The sequence below is a fragment of the Scyliorhinus canicula genome, chromosome 25 (assembly GCF_902713615.1).
Source record: "Scyliorhinus canicula chromosome 25, sScyCan1.1, whole genome shotgun sequence".
NCBI lineage: Eukaryota > Metazoa > Chordata > Chondrichthyes > Carcharhiniformes > Scyliorhinidae > Scyliorhinus > Scyliorhinus canicula.
Window position 1 is genome coordinate 21,841,205 of NC_052170.1, and position 12,844 is coordinate 21,854,048.

A 12,844-nucleotide genomic window follows, 5' to 3' on the forward strand; every position below is an offset into this window, starting at 1 on the left:
CTCTCAAATCACACCCCAAACAAAACTTGGAGGATTGACCAGTTGGGTACGGCATCAATGATACATATACAGGCTCAGTATACAGGACCTTCGGTTTATTTCCAGCAAGATTGTCTCTTCAAATTTTCTCCTGAGGTTTCAATCTACCTGTTCAGCCTAAGCATTTTTGGCATCTTAAGCAGTCCACAACCCTCCTGGTTGTAATATTCTTTAAATATGAAGTTAATAAATCTATAAAGAGCACCCTATCTTTGCCCACTCCCCATAACCCCACCTAACCTGCACATCTTTGGACATTCAACAGCATTCATAGTAAAGGATATTTGCCCTGGTCTATCTTTACATAGTGACTCATATTTTTTTAATAATTTGAATATGTCATCGGCACGGTAACACAGTGGTTAGCACTGCTGCTTCACAGGGCCAGGGACCTGGGTTCGATTTCCGGCTTGGGTCACTGTCTGTGCGGATGCTGCACGTTCTCCCCCTGTCTGCGTGGGTCTCTGCCGAGTGCTCCCGTTTCCTCCCACTAGTTATCATAGAATTTACAGTGCAGAAGGAGGCCATTCGGCCCATCGAGTCTGCGCCGGCTCTTGGAACGAGCACCCTACCCAAGGTCAACACCTCCACCCTATCCCCATAACCCAGTAACCCCACCCAACACTAAGAGCAATTTTGGACACTAAGGGCAATTTATCATGGCCAATCCACCTAACCTGCACATCTTTGGACTGTGGGAGGAAACCAGAGCACCCGAAGGAAACCCACGCACACACGGGGAGGATGTGTAGACTCCGCACAGAGAGTGACCCAAGGCGGAATCGAACCTGGGACCCTGGAGCTGTGAAGCGATTGTGCTATCCACGATGCTGTCGGGCTGCCAATATAATCGGCATTAACAAACTTTAACAATGTAATTGGCGAAAGATTAACAAGTTGGTTTACTCCTTGTCATAATACCATTTCAGCATATTTATGTGACATACTTGTTGAAACCTCCTTCTATCTGGCGTACTGTGGTGAATGTAATATAGATGTATATATGTTAATTCACACTGTCTTTGTAAGTGCAGTAGCGCTATCCTACCACTAGGGGGAGTATCGCTGGGAGCACTTCGGAACTTGTACTGGGCTCCACCCTTGGCTCCGCCCACGACTCCTCCCCCTAGTGCAGCTGTATAAATACCCGTGTCCAGAGTCAGCCTGGGTCACTACGAGTTCATCGACAGGTAACAGGCTGGCTCTGAAGTAAGTCGATTAAAGCCTAGATTCACATCGGAAACACGTGTCTGGTGAATTGGTGGTTCCATCACGTACTAAAGTAAATTCGCCACAGTTCCAAATGACCACAGGTTGCTTTACCCCTTTGAGGGGGGAGAGCTGACTGGTGGTGATTTAATCTGAGGGTCACCACACCTCAGGCAAGGGGCGAGGTTGAGAAGGCGAGGCCTTCACGAATAACCTCAGCCGGTGCGGGAATTGAACCCGCGCTGTTTGCCTCGCTCCGGATCACGAACCAGACGCCCAGCCTACTGAGCTGAGCCGGCCGAATAATACAGTTTAAGCTTATCTTTAGCCGACTAATGTCCATAAAATCTGTCCTTCAGTGATTCACCCTGCAGAGGGAACAGACATAGAACATAGAACATAGAACGATACAGCGCAGTACAGGCCCTTCGGCCCTCAAAGTTGCACCGACATGGAAAAAAAAACTAAAGGCCATCTAACCTACACCATGCCATTATCATCCATATGCTTATCCAATAAACTTTTAAATGCCCTCAATGTTGGCGAGTTCACTACTGTTGCAGGTAGGGCATTCCACAGCCTCACCACTCTTTGCGTAAAAAACCCACCTCTGACCTCTGTCCTATATCTATTACCCCTCAATTTAAGGCTATGTCCCCTCGTGCTAGCCACCTCCATCCGCGGGAGAAGGCTCTCGCTGTCCACCCTATCTAACCCTCTGATCATTTTGTATGCCTCTATTAGGTCACCTCTTAACCTTCTTCTCTCTAACGAAAACAACCTCAAGTCCATCAGCCTTTCCTCATAAAATTTTCCCTCCATACCAGGCAACATCCTGGTAAATCTCCTCTGCACCCGTTCCAAAGCTTCCACGTCCTTCCTATAATGAGGCGACCAGAACTGTACGCAATACTCCAAATGCGGCCGTACTAGAGACTAGACGCTGTACCTCATCTCCACATTGTTTTTTTCATTGCCTGTTGAGAAACCGGAGGATGATCTCGAGCAACTCGACATGCTCTTGATGGCCTGCCTCAGAATTTGGAAAGGGTAATCTCTTCCTAATCCATAGCTTTCTCTTCTATAAGTTTAGTGTCCGCAAACTAACACTAATTTGATTCCGTAAGTGAATTCTTTGTTGCAAATAAAGAAAGCGAAATTCCTCCATTCCAACCCTCTGGATGTTCAAAGGCGTAGTGTTTGATCATAGTCTTTAAGGCTAAATGGCATCTTTCCAATACCCTTGCAACTGTGGATGACATGCAGTTGATTTAAATTGTTTAATCCCTAAACTGCTCTTAAAAAAAAACATTTCTTGGAACACCTAATGACATTGACCCTTGGTCAGAATGAACCTCCCTGGGTAGCCCCTGACTTGTGCAAAACTGAATTAACCCCATAATTACCACATTTGCTGTAATCTTTTAAAAGTCGACCAACGCTGGAATCGGGAAACGTGATTGGCGGAGAATTTGGCGTCAGCGGGATATTAAGGTCGCCGCCGGGTACCAAACGAAATGCCACACTCTGGTCCCTAGACAGCGACATGAATGTGTTCTACCATGCACGCCAGCGTGGGCATGCAAATGGTAGAGTAAAGGCCATTGGCACATCATTAACGGGCCCGATCTGGCATTTTCCGAGCCTTCCGCGATGGTCCACGTCCGCCAGGTGGAATTCCCAACGATGAGGTTCATTTGTGGTAATTGAAATCGGGACCATAAGACCATAAGAAATAGGAGTGGAAGTAAGGCCATTCGGCCCATCGAGTCCAGTCCGCCATTCAATCATGGCTGATGGGCATTTCAACTCCACCTACCAGCATTCTCCCCGTAGCCCTTAATTCCTCGCGACATCAAGAATTTATCTATCTCTGCCTTGAAGCCATTTAGCGTCCCGGCCTCCACTGCACTCCGTGGCAATGAATTCCACAGGCCCACCACTCTCTGGCTGAAGAAATGTCTCCGCATTTCTGTTCTGAATTTACCCCCCCTAATTCTAAGGCTGTGCCCACGGGTCCTCGTCTCCTCGCCTAACGGAAACAGTTTCTTTGCGTCCACCCTTTCTAAGCCATGTATTATCTTGTAAGTTTCTATTAGATCTCCCCTTAACCTTCTAAACTCCAATGAATACAATCCCAATGAATACAATCCCAGACACAGGCCCCGTGGTTGCTGAGGGTGCGGGATGGGGTACAACATCGCTATTGTGTGCTGACAGGTGTGCCTCTGGCCAGGGGGGGGGGGGGGGCATCTGCCAGGCCTGGAGGGAGTAGCGGGGGGCAGATAGGAGGAAGTGGTCCAGGGGGTTGGGGTGGCCAGGCACGGACCACCATTGCCGCAGCCTGCAAAGCAGGCAAGCGGCTGCACATACCGCCAACAGCCCACTGTGAACTTAGCGCCATGGGTCATATTAGTGCCACCCCCTCAGCCCGCCACCCCCGAGGTACCTTCTGGCCCCAGCTGACCCATCAACAATTTGGGCTTGCTCTAGTGCAACCAGTGCCATCTCCTTGACCATGATCAGGGCCAGCATGCATTGGAATTGCACGAGGTCCACGTGGCGTGGGTGCTAGTCCATTAATGGGTCCTGAATCGCTCTGGGACAGGCCCTGCTTTCGTTCACGTAGAAAACTCGCGATTCAGTCCCGGCGTCAGCACTTAGTCTCTCAGATGGAGGATTCGTCCCATTATTCTTTCATGGGATGTGTGCGTCGCTGGCTGGTCCAGAATTTGCTGCCCATCCATAATTTCCCTTGAACTGAGGGGTTGGCTCAGCCATTTCAGACAGGCCATTTCACAGTCAACCACATTGCTGTGGGTCTGGAGTCACATGTAGGCCAGACGGGGTAAGGACGGCAAATTTCCTTCCCTAAAGCACATTAGTGAACCCGATGGGTCTTTGCAACGATCGATGATTGTCATGGTCGCCATTACTGACACTATCTTTATATTCCAGTGGCGCGATTCGGCGGACTCAAGTTAAAGTCTGTTGATCGGCACATTTAGCGGGTTTCTCTCAGTGCCAAAGACCCCGCTATTCACCGGCAATTTGCCTTTTTTGTTTGGCTTGGGCGAGGAACACTCCCGTCGAGGCTACTCTTTAAGTCATTTTCTGCACTGGCAAGAAGATTACTCGCGGATCGGGCGCCATTTTGAAGGGCGCCATTTTGAAAGGCACCCCTGATATTTTGGCCCCTCCCCCACTTCACCTAACTTACCTCTTCCGGGGTCCTTGCCCCCCCCCCCCCCTCTTGTGCGTTCACCCTTAGCCCTGCAACCTGGCACTGCCCCGGTCACCTTCGCCTGGATCTCACCCAGCAAGATCTCGACATGACGCGGGATTCCGTTGAACTGTCCAGGCACCAAGTCAGGGTTGACGAGGCCATTGCATCGTGCCCCAGATTTAAAAAAATTTAAAGTTGAATTTAAATTCTACCAGCCGCTGTGGTGGGATTTGAACCCATCGCATATTAGCCTGGGGCCTCTGGATCGCAAACCCAGTGGACAGGACTTTCCCACTCTTTGGCAGAGTGCGGCAGTGGACGGGAAAAATGGTATGGAGGCCGCCAACGCCGGCCTTCCCCAGTGTAACGTTCGGTCCATAGCCAAAACAAAAATGAAATGGGGGGCGGGGGGGGGGGGGGGGGGTGTCCTATGACTTCACATTGACTCAAACAGAGCCCGCATGCCAACTTAGGCTGTAAAACAATATCTCCCCCCAACGCCCCCTCGCCCACAGCATTGAACTCACCCCCCCCCCCACAACGGAACAACAATCGCAGAGGCCTGATAATCTGATATTGACGTATTCTAACTGGGATCCCAACGTTCAACATCGGGGATCATATTCCATCATTGTGGGGGGGGGGGGGGGCGGCAATCCCGTCAGCGGAGGTCACGTTTTGGGTAGTTTCAGATATCGCCCGCCGTAAACGGGAGTATAAAACCCTTTCCCCCGAGTGACATTACGACCACACCACCAATTCCATAATAGTTAGGAAATACTGATCCCTGGGTTAAATTTCAGCTAAGGCCCCACGATCTACTAGAACCTCACTAAAGGTTTCATCAAAGATGGGCGTACGGATTAGTGAAGTTGGTTTGATTGACGGCTGATGTTTTCCAACCATTTGACACCAATTCAACCACATTCCTCTGCAAACAAATCAGTCTTTTGTTAGTTTAGCCTAAATCTTTCTCATTCTGAAATGACCTGCCATGGGAATCACATGAATAATCTTTAAAATTACACAGCAGCGTCCAGCAGTGACAACAATTGGGTGGACAGCAGTCCACTCCTTACTGTAATGGTAGACCTTCAGCAACGTCATTAGTGAACAAAGTGGGATTTATTTACAGTGGTCTTCAAGAGCAGCAGCCAGCTCCAAAATACCTTTGCTTCGGACAGCTCCTCCCCCTGGGCTGATTCCCCACTCTGAGTCCCGATTGGTCACATAGGCCAGGTAACTCATACTCTGCTGTGTTCCCCTTAGAAGGGTCAATCCCCTCACTTATCTACTGGTCTTTGAGGAGATCTCCATTACATCATTCACATATCTCTTTTTTAAGTAACAACATTCAGGAACCATTTATGATTCTTCCTGAGAATATGGTGTCTGAGATAACCCCCGTAAAGCAGGAACTTGACAAACACATGGATTGGATGGGTATGGAGGGATACGGCACAAGGAAGGGCTGAGGGTTTTGGCCAACGTTGGTATCATGACTGGTACAGGCTTGGAGGGCTGAAAGGCCTGTTCCTGTGCGGTATTGTTCTTTGTAACTACCTGCTGGGCTTTAGCTCAGGAAGGTATTGATGAACTAAATAAGTCACCCTCGTCCAACTGCCTGAAGAAAGTCCTGGCTAACCGAATACCTGAATCATTCTCCCTTTGTGTTGACATTGCTCCATCCTGTCTTGCCTTACAAGCCTGAGACCTCGTCACCACGCAATCGGGGAACAATCCAGAATGTTCCTCCTGTAAAATCCCAGTTTCTCTCAGTTGACTGGTGTCCCTGAAACTCTCAGAGATGCCGTAACACCTGCCAAATCATTTCCCAATAATAAAACGTTACAATAGGCAAACTATGAACAACTCCTACAGCAACAACTTTATATATTTAGTCACTTCATAGCGTAACTTTATGTGAATAATTTACCCCCAAACATTTATAACCTTATGTTAGCTGGTTCAATTCCGCAACAAGTATTCTCACTACTCTGAACAATTACATCCAGAATTGTAGCATGTTTTGAGGGAGTAGTTTGCAACTGTGTTATAGATATGATTCTTTAATCATTTCATTCAATAATGTGCTCTCTTCTGAAGACCCATTGTGCATTCCAGGAAACGGATTTTTCTTTAAACTTGCAAAAGAATAATTTTGACCTGCATTATTACAATGTAAACAAGCGGATTTCATTCCCTCAAAATTGCAGAATATTTTACAATTCATCACAATCTGAGGATCGTCAGCAATTCACCGCAATCCCAGAATAGACCAAGGTTTAACACAGTCGGAGAAAAATAATCAATTTATTACAATCTCAGAATCATCATTAATTCATCACGTCTGCAATTCATCACGTTCTCAGAATCATCCACAATTCATCACAATCTCAGAATCATCCACAGTTCATCACAATCTCAGTATCATCCAAAATTCATCAGCCTCAATCATCAACAAATAATGAAAATCTCAATCACCCATAACTCATCACAATCACAGAATAATCAGCAATTTGTCACAATCTCAGAATAAACAAAAGATCACCACAGTTCTAGAACAATCCAGAATTCATCATAGTCTCAGTATAATCAACAATTCATCACAATCCCAGAATCATCAACACTGTTGCAATGTTGGTGTCATCAAGAATTCACCAGAATCTCAGAATGAGCAACGATTCATCACAATCCCAGAATCATTAACAGTTCAAAGCTATCTCAGAATCATCAACAACTAATTAAAATCCCAATTACCCACAACTCATCACATTTGCAGGATATACAACAAATCATCGCAATTGCAGAATCATCAGCAATTCATCAAAATCTCAAAACAATCAACAATTCATCACAATCCCAAAATCATCAACAACTCATCACAATCTCAAAATCATTAACAATTCCTCACAATCACAGAAAGATGCATCATTCATCACAATCTTAGAATCATCAATAATTCAGCACAATCTCAGAAACATTCACAATTAATTTCTATCTCAGCTCCATCAACACTTCATCGCAATCACAGGCTAATCAACAATTCATTTCAATCCCAGAATTATCAACAATTTATCTCAATATTAGAATGCTCAACAAGTGATCATCATCACAGAATCCTCAACAATTCTTAATCAGGTCAGAATCATCAACAATTCATCACAGATGCAGCATAATCAACAATACATCACGATCACAGAATCCTCAACAATTCAAAATCATCTTAGAAATGTCAACAATTCATCACAGTCTCAGAATAATCAACAATTGATCACAATCTGAGAATCCAATAATTCATCACAATCTAAGAATCATTAACAATTCATCACAATCCCAGAATCATAAACAATTCATCACAATCTCAGAATTCTCAAACATGCATCACAATCGCTGAATCGTCAACGAATCACCATGGTAACAGAATCATCAGAAATCTATCACAATTCCAGAATCATTAACAATTCATCAGAATCTTAGAATGATCAACACTTTGTCACAATAACAGTATCAAGAAAGATTCATCACAATCTCAGAATCATCAACAATTCATCACACCCCCAGCATAATCAACAATCCACCACAATCTCAAAATAATCAATCATTCATCACAATCTCAGAATAATGCACAATTCATTACAATCTCAGGATAATCCACAAGTCATCCCAATCTGAGAATCACCAACAATTCATTACAATCTCAGAATCATCAACTATTCATCAAAGTATCAGATTCATCAACAATTCAATGCAATCGCAGAAAAATCCGCAACTCATCACAGTCTAAGAATAATCCACAATTCAACGCAGGTTGAGAATTATAAACAATGTGCCTCAATCTTAAAATAATCACTTATTCATTACAATCTCAGAATAATCAAATATTCATTACAATCTCAGAATAAACCTTCATTACAATTTAATAATAATCCACAATTCATCACAATCTCAGAGTAATCCACAATTCCTCACATACCGAGATTAATCCACAATTCATTGCCATCTCCAAATCATCAACAATTTATCAGAATCTCAAAATGACTCGCAGTTCATCCAATCTCAGAATCATCAACAATCCAGCATAATTTCAGAATCATTAACAATCCATCACAATCCTAGCATGATTGTCATTTTATCACAATTGCAGTATCAACAATTCATCAGAATCTCAGAATCCTTAGCAATTCATCACAATTCAACAGCATTCACTGAATCATCCACACAAAATCACAATATCAGACTCATCAACAGTTCATTACAATATAAAAACCCACAATTGATCACAATTTCAGGATAATCCACATCTCATCACAATCTCAAAATAATCCACAAATCATCAAAAACTCAGAATCATCAACACTGCATGACAATATGAATATAATAAACAATTTACTCAATCTCAGTATCATCAACTATTCATCACAATCTCAGAATGATCACCACGTCAGAACAATAGCAGTATCACAAACAATTCGTTACAATCTCAGAATCATCAACAATTCATCACAATCCCATAATAATTCACAATCCATCGCAGACTCTGAATAATCAACAATTCATCACTATCTCAGAATTATCAATAATCCAGCACAATATCAGAATAATCCACAATTCAACACAATCCCATAATAATTCACAATCCATCACAGGCTCTGAATAATCAACAATTAATCACAATCTCAGAATCATCAACAATTGATCAAAGTCTCAGAATCATCCAAAATTCATCACAATTCAACAGTAATCACAGAGTCATCCACAAATAATATAATAATGATCTTTATAATAATCTTTATTGTCACAAGCGGGTTTACATTAACACTGCAATGAAGTGACTGTGAAAAGCCCCTGGTCGCCACATTCCAGCGCCTGTTCAGGGACATGGAGGGAGAATTCAAAATGTCCAAATTACCTGACATCACGTCTTTCGGGACTTGTGGGAGGAAAGCGGAGCACCCGGAGGAAACCCACGCAGACACGGGGAGAACATGCAGACTAGCACAGACAGTGACCCAAGCCGGGAATCAAACCTGGAACCCTGGCACTGTGAAGCAACAGTGCTAACCATAGTGCTGCCGTGCTGCCATAACAATCTCAGAATCATCAACAAATCATTACAATTTCATAATGCACGATTGATCACAATCTCAGGATAATCCGCAATTCATCACAATCTCAGAATCATCAACAACTAATCACCATCTCAGAATCATCATTGTGGTAACAGAATCATCAGCAATTCATCACAAACCCAGAATCATTAACAATTCATCACAATCCTAGAATGATCAACACTATCACAATAACAATCACTACCAATCCATTACAATCTCAGAATAATCCATAATTCATCATTATATCAGAATCATCAACAATTCATCACAGTCTGAAAATCATCAACTATTCATAATGATCTCAGAATCATCAACAATTCATCACAATCTGAAAATCACCAACTATACTTCACAATCTCAGATTCATCAACAATTCAACCCAACTGCAGAAATATCCACAACTCATCACAATATCAGAAATGCGCAGAATCCATTACAAGCTCAGAATCTTCAATAATTCATCAGTCTCAGAATCACCAACAATTCATCACATTCTCAGAATCACCAACAATTCATCATATTCTCAGAATAACCAAAAGATTCATTACAATTCCATAATAATCCACAATTTATCACAATATCAGCATCATCAACAATTCATCACATCAAAATCATCACCAATTCATCCCGATATTGGAAGCATCAAAAATTCATCAAACTCTCAGAATAATCCACAATTCCTCACAATCCAAAGGTAATCAACAATTTATTACAGGTTCAGAATCAGCAACAATCCATCATAATTTTAGAATCTTTGACAATTCATTACAATCTCAGAAAAATCCACAATTACTCACAATCCCAGATTAATCCACAATTTGTCACCATCTCTCATCATCAACAATTCAGAAGAATCTCAGAATCATCAAAAATCCAGCATAATCTCAGAATAATTAACAACCCATCACAATTCAACAGCAATCACTGAATCATCCACAAATAATCACAATATCAGAATCATCAATAATTAATTACAATATCGTAATCCACAATTGACCACAATCTCAGGATAATCCACAAATCATCACAATCTTGGAATCATCAACTATTCAATCACAATCTCAGAATGCTCACCATGTCAGAACAATAACGGCATCACAAACAATTCATTACAATCTCAGAATAATCAACAATCCAGCATAATCTCAGAAGCATTAACAATTCATCAAAACTCCAGCATGATTGACAATTTTTAACACATTAAATATCATCGCAATTCATCACAATCTTAGAATAATCAACAATCCATCATAATCTCAGAATCAGCAAAAATCCATTACAATCACTCACCAGCAATTCATCACAATCTCAGAATCATCCACAATTCATCAGAATCCCAGAATTGCCAACAATTTTCCAGAATCTCAGAACGGCCAACAATCCTAGAATCCTTCACAATCCTAGAATAATCCAGAATTCATCACAACCTAAGTATCTTCATCAATTCATCACAAGCTCATTATAATTATAAACAGGGGCTGTTTAGCACACTGGGCTAAATCGCTGGCTTTGAAAGCAGACCAAGGCAGGCCAGCAGCACGGTTTAATTCCCGTAACAGCCTCCCCGAACAGGCGCCGGAATGTGGCGACTAGGGGCTTTTCACAGTAACTTCATTGAAGCCTACTCGTGACAATAAGTGATTTTCATAATTTGCAATTCATCACAATCCCAGCATCATCAACAATTCATTGTAATTCCGGAATAAGCCACATTTCACCACCCCCATACCATAGCAATCCAGAATTCACTGCAATCCCAGAATCTACAGCAATTCTTTGTAATCCCAGGCAATGAATTAAAGTGTGTTAATAAACCACGAGCCTTACTTTTCATAGTCGGGTTTGCAGTACAGCTTCCTGTCCCGGCAGTAGCAGGTACCAGAGAGTGGTTGCAGACATTTTGTACATTTTAAACATGCTTCGTGCCAGGATCGTTCATTGACCCGCAGGAGATAGCGGTCAGTGATGGTAACCTTGCAGCCCGCACACATCTGCTCTGGTTCCTGCTCTGAGTCTGGAGGAGAACATTCTGTAATGAGTTTTCAAGATCATTTTCTTTTATCACTCTGCAGATTTTCCTCCACCCTCATCCACCACTGGGGCACCGTAGTTGCATTTTCCGCAACCTTTCACTGCGAGACCCATTCCTCCACCACCTGGATGGACAAGTGTCGTGGGTGCATGGGAGCTCCCCCATGTCCCACACGCCACGCGCTTGACTCTGCCCATGGCTAATGTCCCAGTCCCAGTATCCCAGGCCTGATGTATCAACGCTACTCCCAATGGGAATGAAGGTGGATGTTCAAAAGTCATACATCAGAGGAAAAATAGGCTTCAGGGGGAAAAATGCTCACCGGGATCGAGTGTCGGAGATGCTTGTTTCAAACACATCGGGGTCTCTTCTGTTTTCATGTCGCCTGGCACATTCAGCGTGGCAACCCTGTCAAAATCACAGACACATTTCTAGTCAATAGTAAACAAAATATGTCTGCTACTTTCAACCAAATTTGGATTTGTGATAGACGGTTGCATATCTGTGACAGCGTGCTTTAAACCTGATTCTGTTTGGTGCATTGTGAAGCAAACTGGTTGCCCAATGACCATGTCCCAACATTGTTCTATCGGTTCCGATCACCGTTGCCCTGGGTTAGCACTGTTGCTTCACAGCGCCAGGGTCCCAGGTTCGATTCCCGGCTCGGGTCACTGTCTGTGTGGAGTATACACGTTCTCCCCGTGTCTGCGTGGGTTTACTCCTGGTGCTCTGATTTGCTCCCAAAAGTCCCAAAATACGTGCTTTTTAGGTGAATTGGACATTCTGAATTCTCCCTCAGTGCACCCGAACAGGCGCCAGAGTGTGGCGACTCGGGGCTTTTCACAGTTTCATTGCAGTGTTAATGCAAGTCTACTTGTGACAATAAAGATTATCATAACCCAGCGATATTTAATTCCTGCGGAGTTTCGGTCTCACATAATGGGGCACATTTAATCATCCAACGCTCCTGACATGGGCTCCTGTCAGATGGGGCGCAAGACAGGGTTAGGGTGCTACAAATGTTGCTGTGTTGTAGATACCACCAGTGGTGTAAGTTGCTTCCCATAAGAGCGTTCTGCACTCCTTTTCCATACACGGTCCAATATCTTCCTACATGGAAGCATAATTTGGGGATCTAACACTGCAGTCAATTGTGTAAAATGTTTGAAAGCAAATCGCCAACCTGTTTGATTTCTGTCCCAACTTTTAGTTCCCTTTTACGCG

The 12,844-nt window shown here is 43.4% G+C and overlaps 1 protein-coding gene across 1 annotated transcript in view; it reads right to left on the bottom strand.

The window, feature by feature from the left end:
• The window catches only part of lmx1al (LIM homeobox transcription factor 1, alpha-like), a 182,348-nt gene extending 170,346 nt beyond the window's left edge, over nucleotides 1–12,002 (bottom strand). The window contains exons 1-2 of the mRNA XM_038784597.1: nucleotides 11,943–12,002; nucleotides 11,416–11,602 (exon numbers count right to left, since the gene is read on the bottom strand). Coding sequence (XP_038640525.1) covers nucleotides 11,416–11,602; nucleotides 11,943–12,000 — 245 coding nt within the window. The 5' untranslated portion in view covers nucleotides 12,001–12,002. The remainder of the gene's footprint in view (nucleotides 1–11,415; nucleotides 11,603–11,942) is intronic.
• Between the last annotated feature and the right edge of the window lie 842 nt (nucleotides 12,003–12,844).